A 24,213-nucleotide genomic window follows, 5' to 3' on the forward strand; every position below is an offset into this window, starting at 1 on the left:
GGTACCATCCGCACATAGAATCGCTTAATATCCGTGTGTGCAAATGTGCTGACATGGATATTAAGCATTTCAATGCAAGTCAATGGCGGAAATTACGCTGCGTGTGCGCAAAATTAATGGACATGCTGCATATTTTTCCGCAATGATAATCCGTAGCTCAAATTTCCGCAGCATGTGCACAGCACATGCGGATTATCATTGGGGACCATGGGGCACGTATTACCAAGCGGTTTTTAAGCGTTTTCGCTGCGGAAATTCCGCAGCAAAAACGCTTGAAGAACGCATAGTGGGCACGCAGCCTAAGACAACATGATACACATACGTGTTCTATAGAGTAAAATTAAAATGTGGTAAATGATATGTAATTGTTAAAGCGGACCCATCACCAAGTCAAAAATGGCCTGTTTAAGCCGTTATGTTATTCCCATTGTTTCCATGAGAATTATATTTTTTTAATTGGCTATGCGGTTGCAGAGATATGGGCCTTTTTATTTATGCTAAGTTTAGTTATGCTAATTTCTATGGTCTCTACAAGGGGGCATTGCTCAAAGGATTATTTGGGGGAGTATCTTTGCTCTGCATAATTACACTGTAAGTCACACCTCCTGGCAAACACCATAGAAATTAGCTTAAATAAAAAGTTGGAATAATAATAAGTTCCACAATTGAATGTATTTAAGTAAAATGTCCCTGTGCTGAGATCTTATAAACGTGTCCCTGCTGTGTACTGTGTAATGGCTGCGTATGAAAGAGCAGGGTCATGGTCTGATCATACCACAGCTCCTGGACAGGAGGAAGCAAAAGAGTATACAGACAGGACAGGATGTGGTCACAGCTGATTCTTTCTTTGAAGCAAAACATGTATATGCAGTGAAATGTTTTACTCACAGAAAGAATCAGCTGTGATCCCCTGCTGTAATGTCTGTATATTCTTTTGCTTCCTCCCCTGCCCAGGAGATGTGGTATGATCAGACCATGTTCCTGCACGGTCAGACACAGCCATTACACAGTACACAGCAGGGGCACATTTATAAGATTATCTCAGCACAGGATCATTATTTTTAAACACATCCAAATGTGCAACTTATTATTTTTCAAGATCTATTGATTAAAATATACTTTTGTTCTTGGGACAACCCCTTTAAATTCAGATTAAGAACCAGCTATCTGTCTGGCTTAGCTAAGAAAGTAATATCCGCTATGTGTTTGGTTGTTTTGTTGCTATGGTTTCCATGCAGATGTGAACCATAAAATGTAATATTGCTAAAGACTCCTCAAATCTCTTTAATCCTTGCTAGCTATCAATAAATCAGTGTCTATAAAAAATACATTCACATAAAGGCACAGTATGACGGGAGCAATTTCCATATAGTAAAATGCCGTGCTTCAATTATGGTATGTAACCAGTCATGCTCTTCATCTATCACTTGCTACATATTCTCCCTTCTATTATTTTTTTTATTAAAACTAATAAGATTTCCTTTCAAACCAAGTCATGGAAGATTCATGCATTATTGAAATGTGAATAGCAGACAAATGCTGTATTTTACTGGCATGATTGGCTGCAGTGGTCACATTCTGGCTGCTTTTAAAGGAAATTTGTCAGCAGGTTTTTGCCATGTAATCTGAGGACAGCAGGATGTAGGAGTTAATCACTTAATTCAGTGATATGTGACTTATTAGGCTGGGTGTTGTTGCTTACTTACACTGAAGGTTTTATCACCAGAAAATTATCACTGCTGGACAAGGTTTCATGCACCTGTTAGACTGACCACACCCCCTCCTGTAATAAGGAGCTCACTGTCAATAGACAATGTACATAAATAGCCTGGTGTGAACGATGTTAGCGTTCTGAGCTCTGCTACATGACACATCTAAGAACTCTGATATTTTGTATAACATTTACCTCTGTTTTTTTGTGTGTTTTTTAAGAAGTTGGATGACACATTAATTCTGTCCAGATTTAAGACCTATGTACATGTTATTTATTTCTCTCTTTTTATTTTCTTTTATGTGGCAAGATGAACAATACTGGCAGGTTTTATTAGACTCAAGTCCATGATAGACCTGAATGAACCAATGGAACACAGTGATCATGATGTGGGGGCAATGAAAGGCAATCAAAGGGGGCCCCCTCTCCCTGTTAGGGTCTTTAAAAATCTCCAAACCACAAAATAAATGTAACCAAAAAAATGATAAAAATGGTTATTTAGTTAAATAGTAATCTTTATTAAAGGATAGCCAATACAAATGAATACACATTAACAGGTGACACAACTGCAGAAGGAGTTAATAATGTCTTTAGAATCTCTATACAAATATGGTGAAAATCAATTAATATGGGCCTAACTTATTGGAATAAAGCACATAAGTGCAATCAATAGGTATAGTGGGCATATCTCATATTATGCATTATATAGGGCAATTCATATAGAACTAACTCATTGAAGTAAAGTGCAGAAGTGCAGTAAATAAAATATTACAATGGGCATGTCCCTATACTATGCAATACATAAGACAATGGATCACTATTAGTATATAGATGAATCATCCATACAATGTGTGATGTAACTGCACAGTCCATACATCATATTATAAAGTATCAAGTAACATCACATGTATTGACCTGAGGACATCTTCTCCTGCTGGTATGATGCCACAAGCGTCCCAACGCGCGTTTCGCCGTCTGCCTTCTTCAGGGGGTGCCCACTATAAGGATATGCCCACTTTAACTAATGATTGCACTCCTGCACTTTATTCTAATAAGTTAGGCCTATATGAATTGATTTTCACCATATTTATATAGAGATTCTAAAGACATTAACTCCTCCTGCAGTTGTGTTGCCTTTTAATTTGTATTCATTTCCATTGTCTATCCTTTAATAAATATTAATATTTAATTAAATTACCATTTTTATTGTTTTTGCGGTTATATTTTTTTGTGGATTGGAGATTTGTTGGTTATAAATATGACCACGCCAGTCGTTTGCCAATATGGTGAGCTAAATTAGAAACAAATATCACTGGAGAAAATATACAAAATTAATATTTGGATTAACCTATGCGAACCAATTGTAGCTGATTTTTGGTGTGGCTAAACTCCTCTCAGATCTGTGTTATAAGCTCACTCCTGTCCCAGTATCTGGCATTTAGATATTTTAAATTTTTATTACAGGATCAGTCGGATCTATTAATATCTTTTGCCGCAAAGTGGTGCTGAGAACTGAGGTCCTAAGTAGCTAAAAGTGAATAGAAATCAGTTTTCAGTTTTTCACAAAGTTCCATCCTTCATTTTCAGTTACTATCAGGAGAGTAATTCTAAAGTGGTATTTTGTGTTTTAGAGAGCTTCAGACGTGGTGCAGTGGGTGCCTCTCTTATCTCTAATCTGGTGCTCATGCACACTAACACTACAATTTTGCTGTGCTGATTTTGAGATATTAAACAACAAGAAATTATGTATGACAATGTAAAAATATTGCTTTTAGTCTTTCCTTCTTCATTTCTTCCTATGAAAAAAAAATCTGATATTTCATGAGTGGGACATTTTTGTTGGAGGGAAGGAGCCTCTATAGTCATATCTCTGGAGACCTAACACCTATATAAATTTATATGGAAATTAAGGAGATGATGTGGCCATTTTTGCCATCGGTTCTATGCATTTTTTTCTTTTCTCTGTAGTTTTCATTTGTACATTTTTATGTCTTTTCAATTGCAACACACATACAATCAACATTTTGTTTTGATAGAATTGTGCTTCGTATGCGGCAGCTCTGCCAGTCTTCTCAAATCTAACCTCCTACAAGGGATAGACATACTCTGTGCTGACGATTCAGCAGCACAGGGGCCTTGACGGAGAGGAGGCCTAGTCAACTGTTGTAAACAGCGAATGACAAAATGTGTCATCTCTGACCAAGACACTCAGATATATTTTATTCCCAGAGTAGTCTCTGAAGTCTCACAGCGCCTTGGTGGGCATAGTGTAACACAGGGGCGGACATATCAATGGTGCAACCTGTACAGCAACACAGGGGCCCAAGAGGTAAGGAGCCCCAATTCTTCCTCTAAAGCAGCAAGCAGCTTATGTTACAGACAAAATTATTTGACTACAAAGGGTCCCTATACTATTCTTGCACAAGGGTCCTTTTCTGTCTGTGTCCCCCACTGGTGTACCTGTACCTGCAGCACTGTATGATAGGGCAGAAGCTTCTGAGAATAACTCTTCTATGTTAGCATTTTGCTCTATTTGTTGGATATACTTTTCTGCAGTGCAGTTTGCTGTAGGCCAGGAGCAAACATCAGCACATTTGCAGTTGTGTGCGCAGAGAGGATGCAGGATAAGGTGGTGCCCTTCCTTACCTGCTGCCCCTCTGACTCCTTTACAGTACTGGAAAACTAAGGTGCATCACTCTATATGTCTGTATCTATCTATCTATATACTAGTGTTGAGCGAGTATGTATCATTAACTCATTCGGGGAGTACGCTCGGGTGTTCGCCGAGTATTTTGGCGTGCTCGGAATTTCATTCACTGTCGCCACGCCTGCAAATTTCACAGCTGTCTGACAGCCGAAAGAGTTAATAATATATACTTGCTCAACAATACTATGTACCTATCTCATATCCATCTGCCTGTCTGTCTTTCGCTCTTGCTATCTGAGGATATTTGAAGAAGCACTCATTTCTTCAAACTATTTATCCTCTTAATATATTGCAGTCATCATATTATAAAGCACGGTGTACTTACAATTGCTCATTTTGCCTTTCTACCCAGCTAATTCTTCTCTTTTCCATTAGGTCTATGACATCACGTGATTAAAAACTGACTAGCTGAATCCTTCCAAGCTCTATGTAGAAACAGGAGGCCAATGTTCCCTGTATGAGTCATAAGTCACTGCAAAAGTTCCTGGCAGGGGGAGGTGGGAGCCGCTCATTCAGGAATTGAAGAGGGGAATGATAAATGCAGGGACAAGAGACTTCCTGTTTCTACACAGAGCAGAGAAAAGAGAAGAACTAGCTGGGTAGAAGGGCAAAGTGAGCAATTGTAAGTACACAGTGCTATATAATATGATTTTGCAATATATTAAGAGGATATAAACTTTGATAGGAGTGCTTCTTTAAGGGAATCTGCCAGCAGAAATTTACACCCCAAATTATTTATATGTGAATCTAGCTGTTGCAAAGACATTTCCAGCAATACCTTTACTTGGCCAGTCCATTTCTCCATTCCTGAAAAATCAGCCTTTGAATTGATATGCAAATGAGGCTGATGAACTATTGTCAATCAGACATGCTATGATCCCCTGCAGTAATGTTTGTATACTTTCTGCAATATTCATTATACCCTGCGTACAAAACCCCTTACTATTGATTGGCAGCTTTCTGCTTATGCAAAGGTGGAGTTAAACAGAGATTAGGATTGAGAGGACACAGATTGCAGCAGTTACAGCAAAGAATTTTATCAAAACTACAGCAAGGAGCCAAGTAAGTAGCAGAACACCAGAATCAGGTTTCTGGCCCCTATTTTATGCTGCTCTCAGACTGGTAAGCATAAGCTTGGCGACAGATTACCTTTAAATAATATAGATTATCTTGTGACAACGACACCTGTTTGGCACCCGGTTTGAATTTATTGAGCCGCAAGTGAACAGTCGGCTCTTTAAGTTAATGTGTTGGAAGCCAGAAAAACAGGCAAGTTTCAGGATCAGAGTGACTTTGACTAAAGTCTAGAGGCTAAATTGTGAAGACTATATGCCTCGGTCAAAGCATCTTTCAAACAGAAGGTCTTATCTTATTCCCAGTATGCAGTGGTCATTACCCAACAAAAGGGGTCCATGGAAGGCCAACGGGTAAAGTGATAATAGTGTCATGGCGCCCGATGCTCATTGCCCACCTGATTCTTCAAAAGCAAGCATAGCACAACTTGCTAAAGAAGAACCCATGCAGACTCCTGTCTACTGCCAAAAGCATCTAAAATTGCAAGTGAGCATCAAAACTGGATGGAAGATGAAATGGAATGGAAGATGATGGCCTGACATCTCATGTTGTGTTTAACATCATGTGGACAATCAGAGTTGCCAAAATAATAGTGTGTGGCAGTAAACCAAGCCGGTGTGGTGCTCTGGTCAATGATCTGCTGGAAAACCCTAAGTCCTGGTATTTATGTAATACTTATACACTGTAAAAAGTCCAGGAAGGGTTGGAGAATTATGACAAAGAATTCATAGTGGTGTTGACTTGATTTTAAAATTCCCCAGATCTCAATACAAATGAGCATCTTTAGGATGTTCAGAAAAAAAGACTGTTCGATCTCTAAGCAGGACACCTTGCAACTTAAAGGATTTAAGGATCTGCTTCAAGGCTTTCGCTGACAAATATCATAGAGCACCTTTAAGTTTCAGCCCTTGACCGATCAGAGCTGTTGTGATGACAAAAGTGTGGGTTACACAGTATTAGTCAGGTGGTTTTAATGTTATAAGGATTATTGGGACATGTCGACCACATAACAATATAATTTATACTAAATCATTAAAAGTAGTTATTTGTGACTATATACTTTTCATCTCGCCTTATTCACAATCAGTATAGCAATGGCACAACACAAACAGTGTGGATTACTTATCAATTAGAGATGAAAGCCCATTCCTAATTATCTTGGAAACCACTTCTGTCAAACTGATTTCTGTTCCATTTAGATTTTGCTGGTACCCTGTACATGGTACAAGACTCTGGCATATTGTACAGGAAACAGATAAATTGAATGTGATTTGTGTTGGCACCATGGAGCTATTTGCTCATTGACCCCCTGGCATCCCTGCTGATTTGTAGTAACATTTTATTTTATTTCAGAGCAAACTTCAGAGAGATTCACCAGCGCATACACTACTGTTCAAACACATGCCCATACCTGCCAAACTGACTTCTTTCCACTGTGTGATAAAACTTTGTTGTTTTTTTTTGCTTTCCTAGCTATAATAACTTTACTTGAATTAATAAGGAATATACCATCATTGAATGTTGCAAAACAGGCAAATGATATTGTAGGAAAAGTTGTGAAACTATTGTGCAAACATTACATTGAAAATATAGATTACAGGGCAGTAATTTTAAAAACTTTTTTTTCCCTTTCTTTGCCGTATAACCTACATCTATAAAATATGACTTTACATTTTTTCTTGTCTGCACCTTAAATCTGTATCAACACAGCATGCATGGCAAAAACTGAACTAAACATTAAACTTACAGGACAATTTTAAAAAAGATGCTCATTGTCCCGTCCACAAAACTATTCCTTAGTCAACCCAGTAACCATCAATGATGCCATATGCTGCTTCAATAATGATACCATGCTACATAAAATCTATTTACATTAAAAAAATAATTTTTAAAAGTGCTTCTGTCTATCATGATTGCAAGGAGAAATTAGCCGTGTGCAGTTTTACTACTTTTCTTGCTCCATGAATTTTCATTATATCATAGTTTTAAGGTTGATAGAAGACTCCAGTACATTGAGTTCAACCTACATTATAGCAGGTTATTCCAGAGGAAGGTAAAAACTTATATAAGGAGAAAAATCCCTTCCTGAATCCACGTATGGCAATTAGACTAGTTCCCTGGATCAAAGTCCCATCACAGAATCTAACCCATAACCTGTAATATAATATTATATCTTTCTAAAAAGGCGTTGGGTCCTCCTTGTACTTTTGTAATGAATCAACCATTACACAGTGAAGAGAGTTCCATAATCTCACTGCTCTTACAGTAAAGAATCTGTGTCAGTGATTATGATTAAACCTTCTTTCCTCTATATGTCACCCTTGTTATTTTTGCAGGCTTAGGTGCAAAAATATTATTAGAATGATCATTGTACTGTCCACTAATATATTTGTACATTGCAATAAGATCGCCCCTAAACCTTTGTTTTCCCAAACTGTATAACGCCAAGCAGGGGTGGGATTCAATTTTTTAAGAACAGGTTCCCTGTTTGCGTAAGGAAACCACACCATGTAAGAAAAAAATCATGCCCATTTAAAAAAAACACACCCATTTAACACACACATTTTCTTCAACCACAAAATACAAGTAATGATAACTAAAAGTAAAGGCACTTTACCCTTCTTACACCACCTGTACCTTAATTTATAGTCTCATTGCCTATTGTCCAGCACACATTGTCCCAGTCACTGTGAGTCACTTCTTAATTTGGTGGATAGTTTTCTACAAGTTTAGAAAATTAGTACTAAAGGAACCATGCTCAAATTGGAAATGATGATCACCTGTCCATCTGTCACCTCAACTGTCTGCTGCAACTAATCTCTGGCCTCAGCAGCAAATATGTACAAAATAACATCCCACCATGACCATGCTACATATTAACTTCACATAGTGACCAAATAATACCACATACAGGGCATAAATACCACCACACCATGATCGGACCACATATTACCACAACACAGTGATAGAATACTACAAAACTGATCATAAATAAAAAAACACAATACTAATAACACTGATTTTACCATAAGTGTCATTATACACAGGAGCTCTGTATATAGCGTATAATGCACAGGCAATACAGGGATCACGAGAGAGATTATACACTAGAGCTCTGTATGTAATGTCAGTGTACAGGTAATACAGGAATCACCAGTGATATTATTCACAGGAGCTCTTTATATACTATATAGTGTATAGTGTAAGTGTACAGGTAAAACACTGGCTTACCAGTGACGTTTGCAGTTGAAATGATACATCTTAGTTTTACCTTTCCTTCTTCATCCAGTGCAGACCACCATCACTTCATCCAGCCAGGACTCATCTCTGCAGAAAATAACACTCAGTCATCTATAGCTGATCTTTTCTAGAGCACATTCCCCACTTTTTCCCCTACTTCTACACTTCACCAATTGAAGAAAAAAAGCGACACAGAGCTGCCCTGCACAGTAACAGGACCTCTCCCCCCATTGAAAACAGTATTCTCCAAAATAAAATGCATTGCAGCAGTAATAATATACAACAAAGCATCTGATATGAGGCATACAGGCATCACTCTCCTCAGCAGTCTATAACCTGTATGTCCATATTAATAGTTTAGATAGATCAACTGTGGTGACAGACTCCCTTTAATTAGCTCCTACAGTAATAATATCCTCTATTCTGGCCCATTTCTGTAATAATGTCCTCCCTCCTGGCACCTTTGTGTAATAAAGTCCTCCATCAAGGGCCCTTTCCTGTTATAATGTCCCCATCCTGGGTCCTTCATGTAATGTCCCCCATCCTGGGCCCATTCCTGTAATGTCCCTCATCCTGGGCCTGTTAATTTAGTTATATCCCCCTTCTTGGGCTCCTATGTCCTCCATCCTGGTCCCCATATGTCTCCATATTGGCGCCATATGTCTCAATCGTGGTCCCCATATGTCTCCATCCAGGCCCAATATGTATCCATCCTAGCCCCATATGTTTCTATCCTGGCCCCATATGTATCCATCGTGGCCCCATATGTCTGCAACCTGTTTCATATATGTTTGTCCCCCATATTGTGGCTTTTCAATAAAAAAAAATGTTTGTTCTTACCTGGCCCCTGTCCAGCGGAGTCCTCTTCCTTCAGGCTGGCGCATGGCAGTGACATCATACGCTGACGACGTGCGCATCGATGTTAGTTGCCGGACTCTGGGGGCTGGTAACTATTACAGTGCAGCAAGCCAGTGGATTCCTGTACCTCATTATATTTCAACTGAATGTGTGTCACAGGATACACATTCATTTGAAAACTGCGGGCGCCCCTTCTTGCCGGTTCCGGGAATGAGCTACAACTTCAACAATCAGTTTCCCCAAACCGGAGAGAACTGGCCGAATCCCACCCCTGACGCTAAGTTTGATAAACTGTCTTAGCACTGCAGTTGACCCATTCCATTAATAATCTTGATTGCTCTTCTCTGCACCCGCTCTAGTTTAGCTATGTTCTTCTTATGTGCTGAGCTTAAAATTGTACATAGTATTCTAAGTGTGGCCACACTAGTGACTTTTATACAGGCAAAATTTTGTACTTGTCTTGAGTATCTACACCTCTTTTAATATCAGTGCAAATAGTGGAAATAATTAGTGACTCTGTGTCCACCAAACTAACCATACCTATGAATATGACTTATAGTCAGTGTAATATAAAATATATAATTTATTAAAGCATAAGAATAAAACAACTGAAAAAATACAAGTAAGAAAAAATACACAAGGAACAACGAACATTCCTCAGATATGGTATAATGGTGCGTTATACAAAGTGCATTATTGCACTATGCACTTTGTATAACGCACCATAATACCATATCTGGGCAATACATGATCCGTGAGCCCCATGATAGATTTTGTATTTTGAGATCTGTGTCTCTTTGTGATTTTATACCAGCCAATCCCCGGATGTTTGTTGTTCCTTGGGTATTTTTTCCTAGTTGTATTTTTCAGTTGTTTTATTCTTATGCTTTAATAAATGATATCTTTTATATTACACTGACTATGTGTCATATTCATAGGTATACCTCTTTTAATATATTTCATGATTTTATTTGCCTTGGCAGAAGCTGCCTGGCACTGGTCACTGAAGTTGAGTTTGCGGTCTACCCATGCGCCCAAATAAAAAACTATGCAGGGTAAGTAATCTCTTATTGTAAGATCAGCATGAAGTAAGAATCCACAGTGTTAATAACGGACCACATTTTGATCCCTCTCTGGACGTTTGTCAAATCCTTCCAAATAAAAATAAAAAACAGTAATTCTTGATTGTAGAATTTATTCTTTATATATTTATATGTGCTGTATATGAGGTAGAATGCTTTTTTTTATTTTATTTTTATATGTAAGAATGTGCATTGCATATGCTGATTTTTATTTGTAAGTAGAGGGCCTTGACTGAGGTCCATGGATGGACTGAAACATTGGCAGTTAATAACAGTGGATTCTTACCTCTGCTGATATCTCAATAAAAGAATAATTACTTTGCATTACCTCTGAGTGCTGTGGTTTTCTGCTTCGTTACTGAAACCGACCTGAATACTTGAGCGCCAACCATACATTCTTATGGTTTTATCCACCTTCTCCTGCACCAAAGTTTTACTCAGCATTTTACCTTTCAGTACATAATTGTATGCTCTATTTTCTCAGTCCAAGTGGATGACCTTACATTTATCTACAGTTGTGGCCAAAAGTTTTGTGATTGACACAAATTTTGGGTTTCACACAGTTTGCTGCTTCAGTGTTTTTAGATCATTTAGTGTGATTTTTCCATGATATTATACTGAAGTACAATTATCAGCATTTCTTACGTTTTTATACTTTTAATGACAAATACATCAAGACTGGACATTTAAAGTGCTGACCCATATTTTTGAAGACAATTACAATTTGACCTGGCATGCTGGATATCAGCTTCTGGGCCAAATCCTGACTGATGGCAACCCATTCTTATCTTACCAGTGCTTGGAGGTTATCGAAACTATATGTCTTGTTGTCCTCCCACTTTTTAGGAATTGACCACAGGTTTTCGAAGGGGTTGAGGTCTTGGGAGTTTCCTTAACATGGACGTAAAATTTCAATGGTTTATTCATTGAGTCACTTAGTTATCACTTTTGCCTTGAAACATGGTGCTCCATCATACTGGAAAAAGCAATGGTCATCACCAAATTGCTCCTGGATCGTTGGGAGAAGTTGCTCTTGGAGGATGTATAGATACTATTTTTTATTCACAGCAGTGTTCTTAGGCAAAATGGTTAGTGTGCCCACTGCCTTGGTTGGAAAGCAACCCATACATGATCGGTCTAAAGATATTTTACTGTTTACACGATACAGGACTCATGATAACCGTCACCTTTTTGTTCTCCAGACATTCTTCCAGATGTCCCAAGTTGTCAGAAAGGGGCTTCATCAGAGAAAACAATACTTTACCACAGCCCTTTGAAGTCTAATCCATGTACGTCCTGCAAAGTTTTTTTTTCTCTGATAAAGCCCCATTCAAACTATTTGGGACATCTGGAAGAATGAATCAGAAACTTAGTGGAGCTGGGGGGAGGTGGATGGGAATAGGAGCTAACCACAGGCTCCAGAGATCCTGGACAGCCTCAGTGAAATGCTTACAAGCTCAATGGGAAAGAACTGGCAAACAGTGTATATTTATCCACCACTGCTCGACAGAATTAGTTGCTGGTCATCTTGGCAATGATCTGTGAAGAATAAAACACCAAATGAGTGCTATCTTGAGAGTAGGGCAAATGTGAGTAAACATTATTTGACTTGGTTGTTTTTAATTAAACACACCTATCTAAGAAAATGGGAATAAACCTCTAAAGATCCAATACTTAGGGGACCTAAAGAAAAATCAATGTTTTATTCAACACCTCTTGGCCTTTTGAAGAACTTCTGATTTGGCATTTAATATGTACCATAAGGTATTCACAGGATCATTGGATGAGTTTCTATTTTGTAGCTCAAAATTAAGAAACCTTGTCAGATATTAACGAGTTCCATGATTCTACACATTGTCAGGACGTCACTTGGTAGAATCGAATAGTTTTGTCTCCAAGAGAAGTTTGCAGAATTTTATCCTCGTAATGTCACTTCAAATCATTTCAAACTTGGATCTAAAGAACTTGTGCAGCAATGTTCTTACTTGCTATTTCTTCCATATAACCCTAAGCTTTTATGAGCATACTTAACAGCTTTGCACGAGTATATGCGACGTGCACACATAAACCAACAGATTTGTACTAGATAAAGATAAGACGCATTGAATATTTATGTTATTTGCTGAATTTGTTTGAAAATGTGAAATAAACAGTTTTAGATGGCAGATGGATGCATTCTTTTATTGCTACTTTACTTGGGGCGTTTAAGCTGGAAAATAATCTGTTGTATAACAGGCTAAATGAATAAAATGTTGCTCATTAAACTCTCTCTTCCTCTCAGTGGCCAGCATCCAAAAGCTGCCGGCATCATCAGTGCTCACAGATATCACCTTCCCCATGAGAGGCAGGAAAGGCATGGTCGACTGGGCCAGGAACTCCGAGGACAAGGTGGTCATACCAAAAAACATCTTTACTCCAATGCCATCAGGTACAAACACGTATTGCATGTAAATGATACAGGCAAGTCCGTAAATATTCTGAGCTGAAATATTGTTCCTATCTTTATGATGTCTCAGTAGGGGTTGACTAACAGTATTTTCAGCCCCAGAATTAGCACTAGTGATGTCACTGGAATGTTAGTAATCGATCTATTTATGTTTTTAGGCATTTTCCCGTTTTATCAATTAAATGAGTTCTTGGAGTCAGTAAAATCTATTTCTTTCTCCCATGGATTAATGTTTCACTCTCAATTTATGGGTAAAATCTGTATTCAGTGATGACATATTTTTCCATTATTGAGACATCAGGTGACGGTGCTTTTAACATTACTTAGATTGTGAAAAGGGGCGAAAAACACACAGGCACATACATTCTGCTGCCAGTCCTCTTAAAGCAATAGTTATAGTTGTCTATAGAACTTTCCAAGCACTAACTGTCATCTTAGTAACGAGAAAATCTGTACTCACTTAATACAGACTTTACCCATGACTTGAGAATTTTGAGAATAAACAGTCAGTCCAAGAGCAGAAATAGAATTTATTTAATAAGAGATACTACAGTTTCTTATTTTCATGTGTACTATTGATTTGTGAAAAAAAATGGTGGTTATTCTTTAAGTTATATTTTTCATTATACCCTTTTCTAAGCCATAACATAGATTTAACAAAGCCATTACTGTTATTTCCTATTAAATCCCACCTCAATCTCTTGAGCAGCATGGGTAACATCAACCCAGGGACTGTTACCATAAACTACCATATCTTTACCTAAAGTTGCATGTGGTCTGGAGAAAATTTTCCACTGTTCTAGCCATGAGTCAAAAGGGAGTTTGAGCCCTCACTTCTGGCTTTCTTCAATTGATAACCTGTCCATACAAACCTGCCAACAAATGAATTAGTTACTTTTATATATAAAACAAACCCTGCTTTTAAAACATAGAAAATACATAAAAAATTTCACAGGATTCAAATACTGAGTCAGTTTGCTACTGGCCTTACTTTGATGTCCGTGTTTTTTCCGTTTTTTCCACGGATAGAATACTTATCCATTATAATCTACGGTGCTATTCACATGTCCATGTGCCATCCGTGTGCAGTCTGTGTTTAACATTGCAAAGTATAGGAAAAGCTTTGTAATTTATTCCTTTTTTATTATCTATCCATGAAAAACACTGATGACACACTGATGTTAAAAATGGACACATGGACCAAATACTGATGACACACTGGTCCAAAACACTGATGACACCGGTAGCATTTTTTCATGTACAAGTTTAAACTCGGATGTGTGAATAAGGACTTTTTGGTGTTAAAAAAATTGCATATTGATGTATTTCCATTTAAAGTCCAACGCTCATGCATGTGGTCGGCTGACCCGCTTTTACGGCTTTCCTTCTAAAATGTTTGCAGTACCATTAAGCTCTGAGACCTCTAAACCCACCATCGAGAACATATCCATGTCAACTACAGAAATGACATCTTAGACTTACTGCTTATGAAATGTTACCCTTCAATCACATATCGTACCGGAGACTATTTATGTCGTTCTCTGATTTTTTGCATTTTGATAAAACACGGTAAACTGTATTTCATTGTCCCTTTGGGATTATAACTTACGACTAAACATATTTCAATGAATCTAAAAGTATAAAGCAACTGGGCTAAATGTCTGTATGCCCTGGCATCATAATTCTTAATTCATCCCCCTTGATTTGTTAACCTGTTAATTACAATACCTATTGCTACTATATTTTGCTGAATAGGGGCATATGGACCTAGGATGACCCAAGGCTTGTTTGCCTGTCTATCCATCCCCCATCTTCCCTTGTAGAGATTGCCATTATGACCCAGGCGGGTTTATTCTTTAGTACTTTAATGTTTTGCATAGGTTTACACTGCCAATGGTAAAAGGAATAGAGCCAATTTGAGCAGGTGCCCTTTTGCTGCAGGCACTGGTTGTTCCTATAACCCTGAAGCAGCTAAATAATTTAACGAGGAGTAGAAAGCAAACGTAAAAGTTACAGCTCATAGCAAAATGAACTTTGCTACACTTTAGTTTTCGTTTACTGACACTAATTCCTGAAGAAAGCAAAGCTTTAAGTAGAATCCTCCAGCAAACAAATGAAAGTAGAAAACTATAGTGAAAAATAAAATTGAAATATCAATTAGATTAGATATTAGAAAAAACTTTTTGACAGTGAGGGTGATCAATGAGTGGAACAGGCTGCCACGAGAGGTGATGAGTTCTCCTTCAATGGCAGTCTTCAAACAGAGGCTGGACAGACATCTGTCTGAGATGGTTTAGTGAATCCTGCATTGAGCAGGGGCTGGACCAGATGACTCTGGAGGTCCCTTCCAACTCTAACATTCTATCATTCTATGAATTCTGGATTTTCCCTGTAACTCCTCATGGTCCTGTTCCTCTGTTAATCACCCTAGAAATGCAGAAATAAACAACTGCTATGGGTTGGGGTGAGGGATGTGAGGGGGTTATCCTAAAACATTCCAACATTGTCCAATCGGTGCTGAGTGTCTGTGACAAGTACAATGGTAAAAATGAGTCAATCTGTTCATACTTTTCTAGGAGGAATAACTGAGAGACAATATAAAGTTCTAAGAGAATATGTTCTAGAATTGGGGTTTTATGGGGATTTTAAATATGGACTAACTTAGTCATGGGAAGAAAGATAAGGGTCTAAGCTAAAAATGATTGTATATACAGGTGCATCTCACAAAATTAGAATATCATCAAAAAGTGAATTTATTTCAGTTCTTCAATACAAAAAGTGAAACTCATATTATATAGAGTCATTACAAACAGAGTGATCTATTTCAAGTATTTATTTCTGTTAATGTTGATGATTATGGCTTACAGCCAATGAAAACACAAAAGTCATTATCTCAGTAAATTAAAATAATTAACAAAGAAAACCTGCAAAGACTTCCTAAGCTTTTAAAAAGGCCCCTTAGTCTGTTTCAGTACACTCCACAACCATGAGATGACACAGTTTCATCAGTGTCATCAGTGTGCACGTGTGTTGGACGTTTTGCGGTCCATGCTGCCGGTAAAAAATGAACATGCCAGCGTGTTTTTCCCACGGACACACGGCCTTTGAAAACACATTCATTTGAATGGGTCTGCGTGTGTATGTGTCTCCAGTACGTATAGAAACTGTCACCACACGTACCGGACACACTGACATGTGAAAGAGCCCTAAAGCATGTCATTCCAAAAAAAGACAAAAAAGCACAAAGATAAAAATATGTGTAAAAAGAACACTTTAAAATGAAAAAAACGCAAGTGATCTGATTTACCTATTAGGTGCAGAAATGCTGAACAAAATCTGTAACATATAAAACTGACGTAGGACTGTAGCCTTAGGGTATGTGCACACCGTCAGGAATGGTAGTGCTTTGAATGCAGCATACTTGCGTTCAAAGCGCTGCATGCAGGTGAAGCCGCATGTGTTCATTGAAAACATGCGGCTTCACCGCATCCTATCCATTGCACTGGTAGAACTTCTCTTGCGGAGACCAGCATCTCTGCAAGAGAAATCGACATGCTGCGGTCTGTGAAGACGCACCACATGTCCGTCTCCACGGGTAAGCCGCAGGAGCACGGGAACACATAGTGGGCATGGGATTTGTACAAATCCCATCCACTATGCTGTAACATCTGGCTGCTGCAGATTGCATGCAGTGCAAGTGTGCTGCGTCCAATCCGCAGCATTTACTGAACGTCTGCACATACCCTTAGGCTATGTTTCCACAATGAGCTTTTGGGTGAGTTTTGATGGTGCAGATTTTCTTCAGCATTTCTCCACCTAATAGGTAAATTACAGAAGATCACATGCGTTATTTTTCATTACGCTTTTAAGTGCAGGTTTTTTTTGTGGATTTCATTGCGTTTTTAAGTGCATTTTATTTAAATGCCTTTTCATTGCGTTTTTGACACTGCATTGTTTGTCTACTTTGGTATGTTATGCTTTAAATAAAGCTGCTTTGTTTTTGATACTTCCTAGTATTTGGCTTTGACAAAACTTTATTGATACAGTTATATGCGGGTTACATGTGTTTTTAGTGCATTTCTGCAGCGGAAACACACTAAAAATGCATGTGTGGTTTTTGTCTGTGGATTTTCTACACTTAATACAAGTCTATGGGGAAAATCTTCACATAACACTCAGTGTACCCTCAGGAGAAATTGACATGTTGCGGATTACACTGAATTAAAAAAAAGCACAGCGGGCATGAGATTTCTATAAATCCCATCCACTTTCACAGAACTGTAAGACACTGCATTTTTGAAGCAGTGAAAATACGCAGCATCAAAAAATCACCAAAAACTCATCGTGGGCGCACAGCCTTATAGTAAAAATGGACAAAATGACTAAAACCAGATGAAAATCAGATGAAAAATACTTATTATGGTTGATACATTTTTTTCATATGGAAAAAAATAGGCCTCGGGATATCTTCACACTCTTCACACGAGCACATAAAAAGTCTGTAATCTTTTTTCACCTCTGCAGTCGATCATCTGTCTTCCGTGTGTCATCCACATGTTTTTAACTCCCTTATGATATCTTGTTTTTTTTTTCAAAAAAAAAAAATATTAAAAGGTCTCGTACAGTTTCATACATAATCTTGGCAATGGATCCATTAACAACAGATTCCAAACACATGGTGTCTGTATGGCCTTCATTTTTTTAGCTCATCCATTGAAAAATATGGGTGACTCTGAAAAATATGGATGAAACTAAAGCATGTTGTGATTTTTTTCATACAATCATTTCATGTGAACTGTGTTCTTACCATATTATAGTGGTCCGCATGCTGTCCGTGTGAGGTCCGTTTTGCATATGGACTTATCACACAGACAGAATATATGCTCGTGTGAACTTAGCCAGGATTATAGCCCTGCTTTTCCCCATTTAGGGCATATACTCACTTTAGTGACCTAGCCCTATAGTTAACCCTCCTTTGGCAGTGTTTCCCTTGCACCAGTGGCACTTTCCTGTGGATGTTCTTCTCCTGTTTTCCATGCCAGCTCTTCCTCCATTTTTGGTGCCTTTTCTCTTACAATGATGTAATGTCCTTTCTGCATTTGACTGTGGGGGCCATTCACTGTCCGTCATGGTGACATTTCATCTTTGATGATCAGTCATCAGGGAGTAATTGGATGTCGTGTGATGCGTTGTCACAAATGCAGTATAGAAAATAATGATGGATGATGATGAATAAAAGATCCAGACTAACAAAACCTAAATGCAATAATAAAAGTAAAGCTATACAACAGTATAAATAAATATGCTAAATAAATGAACTGTCACTTTGTATTTTCTAGATCTGGAAGAATCTACAGTATATGTACTTGGAGCTGTGTTCTATAAAAATTTAGGTCTTTTTTTACCTTCATTACGGTAAGTCTTGTGTTCCTATACTCTATAGCTTATCATTGCATTCTTTCTTATAATCATTCTTCTGTCCTTCCTGTGGCAATGATAGAAAAAAATCCTTCATTTTCTAGAAGCCTGGCTCTGCACACAGCACTTACTGTGCAGCAAACTGGAGCTCACAAGCAGAAATGAATGAGGCCATTGGAACTGTGTGTACTGTGGATGGCCACTAGGTGGCGAGCTGGCGTACATCCTGCACTGCTGTTCCATCCTCAGCAATGCCTAGCAACCAACATGTTTGCAGGGACGATGCAGTTACATAGTAACCATTTGTAGGCTCTGTATAGTGTATTCTGCATTTTATATCTGTCCTAATGATGCATTCATACATAAATGCTGCTGCTTGGACTGTGTGCAGGAAACCTTTTTCTATTAGATACTTTTCTCAGTTGGAAATGAGTTTACTTATATAGGATTCCCTCACTTTAACACGTAATAAGGGTGAAAACTGAAATATGAGATGCCGCCTAAAAAGACTCCAGAAATAGGGCATGTATAAACAAGATAGCTACATGTATGCAAAATCGGAGCTCAAGGGTTCATTCAGATGAGCGTATTATACGGATGTGTGCCAGGGTTGCCAACCATCCAAAAATTCCAGGACAGTCCATAAATATGTGGCACTTATTGGTCTAAGGGGAATAAGTCTCTGTATACACTACTCTGATTTACAGCCCAGACTAGTGCATGTAAATAGCAGGCAACTCCTGCCTTCGTCTGCTGGGAACATGCAAGCAGTCATGTCCGCAATTTGAGTTTTAGTACGGCTGTCTGAAACCAGAGTTGCCAACCTAACGTTATATTTTTATTTTTCGACAGCTTACCAAAAAATCACGGACAGATAATATTTATTACTGGCACATTGGAAAATCCTAATAAATCATTATGATTAGAAGTGATCCATTAGCTGCATTCACTGTAAAATAATGAGAATTACAATCAAAAGAATCTGCAGAAGTTTCTTCAGCTTCAAAAAAAATTACATTTTTTTAAGGACAGATCAAAAAAGTGTCCCATTTTTATGGACTGTCCTGGAATTTCTGAACGGTTGGCAACACTGGTCTGAACCCTGACTTGAACTTACGTGATAAAAACAGTTAAATTTTCATCAGGGTTTTGGATGAGATTTTCATCAGTATTTTATTGTCGGTGTAGAAGACCGAAAAAAAATAGTCTATCTAATGGAGTAAGAATAGATAATATATCCAGTAGAAAAAAGGCACAGGAGCAACCAATAACAGTGAAACAGTAATATAAAGTTTATTAACATATTACAAAAAGTGTTACATATAAATGTGGGGAGATCTGCTAAAGACAAACATATATCAGGAAGAGGATGGAAAATGATCCAGAACGGGATCAATAAATTCCTGATAAGAGAGACAACACAACCCCCAAAGAGACAATTCTCCCAAGAGATGAATATGCACATAATTAGGGCATAGCAGACGTATGAAGGTATACGTTTTGAATATCTCAAAGGGTATAGAGAGAAAAAAATCTATAATTGGCATCAGCAAATATGTGAAAGTAATCATAACATGGCACTTATAGATTAAATTAAACCCTAGGTGTTATGAATACATCTAATAAGAAGCGTCATCTCACAGAGAGGTGCATAAAGTAATGTCATCATTAGTGATGCGCGAACATGCTCGGATAAGGAGTTATCTGCTCGGGTCCTAATTGAGTATCTTCGGCGTGCTCGAATGCTTTGTTCGAGTCACCGCGGCTGCATGTCTCGCAGCTGTTCAACAGCCACAACACATGCAGGGATTGCCTGTTTGATAGGCAATCCCTGCATGTGTTGCAATTGACTAACAGTCGCGAGACATGCAGTCGTGGCGACTCGAACAAAGCATTTCGAGCATGCCGAAGATACTCGATTAGGACCCGAGCAGATAACTCCTTATCTGAAAACGTTCACGCATCACTAGTCATCATCATAGATATCTGATACCTTGGGACATGGAGAACTAGTGGAGGCAAGGGGGAGACAAGAGGGGGACGCACAGGCACCTCGATGTGTATTTTACTGCACTAGGCTTTGTCAGGAGGCCCAATAAAAGAGCGCACTGGTGAACTTGGGAATTCAAAAAGGCCTGGACATTCAAGGAATACAACAGTGGTGGATGATCACATAATCCTTCCCATGGTGAAGAAAAACCTCTTCACAACACCCACCCAAGTGAAGAACACTCTCCAGGAAGTAGGTGTTTCAGCATCTAAGTCTACTATAAAGAGAAGCAAATGAAAGCAAATTAGTATTAATACCTAATAATAAATTGCAAAGCTTCTCCTACCCACTGCAAACCGACAACACATGGATTGCACATGGATGGTATCCGTGCGGCGTCTGTGATATTCATGGACCCATATACGATTGACTGATGATTCAGATCTGTGACTTGGTCCAAAAATGGACGTCTCTTTCATTTTTTCGCGGACACACAGCTTGCACAAAAACACTTATACTGGAACAGCACCATAGGCTATAATAGATTGGTATCCTATCCATGAAAAATGTGGATAGAACATGTACGTGTAAAACGGATATTCAAATGAGACCTTGTGCTACATTTTTCAAGTTATGGGTGTAAAAAAATCAAGTTACAAATCTCTAAATCTGCATCACAATCATTTTTGGGTCTTATTATGAGGCAATTTTTTTAAGTGGTTAATTTTTTATCTGAACATCTAAGGCTGCATCCACACCCAGCAGTCATGCTGCAGCTTTTAACAACGGCAGCTCTGTACCGCTGTGATCTTTTTATTGGTTCCCTGCACAATCACTTAACCTTTCAGGGAAACGACTGTGTCACCTCCAATACTGCTCTGCTGTTACGATCAGTCTTGCAGGTAAGTCCGCTGTTTCCCTATAAGACCCCATGATTGTGCAGGGAAACAGTGGGAAGACAGCTGCGTCAGAGGGCTGCTGCGGATGAGCCCAAGTGAGAAATAATCTATCCAGAGGAAAAAGAGGCAGATTTCACTTTGTGAACTAATGAAAATACATATATCCGCTCATAGCAGCACACATAAAGGGGTGGCCAGGACGTGATCATGTTCATTGTCGAGAGTGATGCATGTCTTTATGCTCCCTAATCTCCTGCAGCAATTCATCGCTCGAGTTCAGAGCTTTTAATGCCAGCTTCAAATTAGTGTCTTATGGCTCCATGAAGGAGCTATCTATTTAGCTTCAAGGACAAGATGAGATCACATGCTCAGAGATGAGAAATGCCTGTCTCAAAGCCATGTTATAGGATCATGAAATAAATGTTAAACAACATCGTTCATTTAGATGTCTGCAATTTTTATATAGAAAATGTATATTACTGCAGTCTATATCTTGACCACTAGGTGGTATCTTAGAGTATTCCTGAATAAATGTACCTTGTACTCCATGATGCTTCTGGACTTTTCTCCTATGAAAATAGCATGTAAAGCAGATGTGCTTGGTTATGCAGCAAATATAATTGCTTTTTATGCAAAATTGCATAATTCCATGAAGAGCTGCTAAGAATGAGCTAAGTCTTAATTCTTTAAATGACAAATATCAGCATGCATAGCTAGTTATATACAAAGAATGCAAATACACATTTTCCCAAATAGATTTTTTTTCTCAATAAGTAGATATATTATTTCTTAGTGATATAGCTACAGTAAGGGGGGCTTGAGAAATTAATTTTACCTGGGTGCAAACTGATTGTCGTGGGTCTGCAGTTCTGCTTTAAGAAGAGAAAACAATATGTGAATCAGTAAAATGAATAGCATTTCTCTACTCTGGCAAATTTATTAGCTCAGTATGACCTTGTTGAGATGTAAAGGGGTTGACATATAAAGACAATACAGATCCATATGCCCTGTCATATGAATTCTATAGGGGGTGTCAGGACCACTCCATAAGACTGAACAGAGGCCACTGTTTAGTAGCAGCTCTCGGATACTGCAGATAATCTCCTATTCATTTTTGTAGAAGCTGTTCTGCAGTATCTGGGAGTCGGCACTACAGAATGTGACAGAGCGGTGGCGCTGTGCTTAATACATTGTTTACAACTCGCCGCTACCAGAAATACGAGCGGCTAGTCGGTGGGGTGTCAGGTGTATGGGAGAGTACTATTAGAGTATGTTCACATGCAGCAGATGCGGTGCAGAAATTATTTCAACTGTCATTAGCATTTAAAGACATTTCTGGTACAGTGTAGCATATAGCATAGTGTGCAGTAATATAACAGGTGCGAAGGTATTAGCAAAAAATAATGTTACATACTGAAGTTACATGGACTGATGTTTTTCGCACACGATCTAGTGCATGGTAGAATATGTTGAATTCACAACCTGGTGCTCAGTGGTACATAGAGCTAGCGTGTGATACTTAGTGGCCAGTATACACTGGGCTTGGTGTATTATGCTTGGTAGTTAACCCCTTTATGACTGGAGCATTTTCCATTTTTGCGTTTTTGTTTTTTGCTCCCCTTGTTCCCAGAGCCATAACTTTTTTATTTTTTGGTCAATATGGCCGTGTGAGGGCTTATTTTTTGTGGAACGAGTTGTACTTTTGAACGACATTACTGATTTTACCATATCGTGTACTGGAAAACGATAAAAAAATTCCAAGTGCGGTGAAATTGCAAAAAAATGCAATTACACAGTTGTTGTTTTTTTTTACCACTTTCACTGAATGCTAAAACTGACTTGTCATTCTTATTCTCCAGGTCATTACGAGTTCGTAGACACCAAACATGTATAGGTTATTTTTTATTTAAGTGGTGAAAAAAAAATCCAAAGTTTGCTAAAAAAAAAATTGCCGTCGTTTTCCGAGACTCGTAGCGTCTCCATTTTTCGGGATCTGGTGCCGAGTGAGAGCTTATTTTTTGTACGTTGAGCTGACATTTTTATTGATACAATTTTGGGGTAGATACGATGTTTTGATCGCTCGTTATTGCATTTTATTGCAATGCTGAGGCGATCAAAAATACGTAATTCTGGCGGCATTTAGAATTTATTTCTCATTATGCTGTTTACCGATCGGATTAATTCTTTTTTTATACTGATAGATCTGGCAATTCTGAATGTGGCAATGCCAAATATGTGTATGTTGTTTTTTTTTTATTATTTTATTTTGAATGGGGCGAAATGGGGGTGATTTCAACTTTTATATATTTTTTAATTTTTTTAATATTTTTAGAAACATTTTTTTACACTTTTTTCTTGCTTCAATAGTCTCCATGGGAGACTAGAAGCAGCAGTTGCCTGATCGGCTCTCCTACATACAGGCGATGAGCAGATCTAACGTATATAACGTATATAACGACCACTGGGCGGCGCTCATAGCAACCTGGCCATCACAACCACAGGGGTCTGCTGCAGACCCCAGGTTGTCATGCCAACCCATCGGTGACCTGCGATCATGTGACGGGTTCACCGATGGGCGGGGCCAATGCTGCGCTTCTTGTACCTGGTCAGTATACACTCAGCACCTTGTGCTTGATCAGTATACACTCAGCACCTTGTACTTGGTCAGTATACACTCAGCATCTTGTACCTGGTCAGTATACACTCAGCATCTTGTACTTGGTCAGTATACACTCAGCATCTTGTACCTGGTCAGTATACACTCAGCACCTTGTACTTGGTCAGTATA

The 24,213-nt window shown here is 38.4% G+C and overlaps 1 protein-coding gene across 6 annotated transcripts in view; it reads left to right on the forward strand.

Annotated features, from left to right (window-relative positions):
- The window catches only part of ADGRB3 (adhesion G protein-coupled receptor B3), a 1,321,417-nt gene that overhangs the window by 791,002 nt on the left and 506,202 nt on the right, over positions 1–24,213 (forward strand). For all 6 annotated transcript variants that reach the window (XM_073675497.1, XM_073675498.1, XM_073675494.1 and 3 more), the window contains 2 exons: positions 12,954–13,100; positions 18,458–18,533. In XM_073675497.1, the coding sequence (XP_073531598.1) occupies positions 12,954–13,100; positions 18,458–18,533 (223 nt within the window). The remainder of the gene's footprint in view (positions 1–12,953; positions 13,101–18,457; positions 18,534–24,213) is intronic.

This window comes from Phyllobates terribilis, unplaced genomic scaffold, assembly GCF_046119375.1.
Source record: "Phyllobates terribilis strain yellow unplaced genomic scaffold, ASM4611937v1 Scaffold_3__8_contigs__length_932513732, whole genome shotgun sequence".
Taxonomy (NCBI): Eukaryota; Metazoa; Chordata; class Amphibia; order Anura; family Dendrobatidae; genus Phyllobates; species Phyllobates terribilis.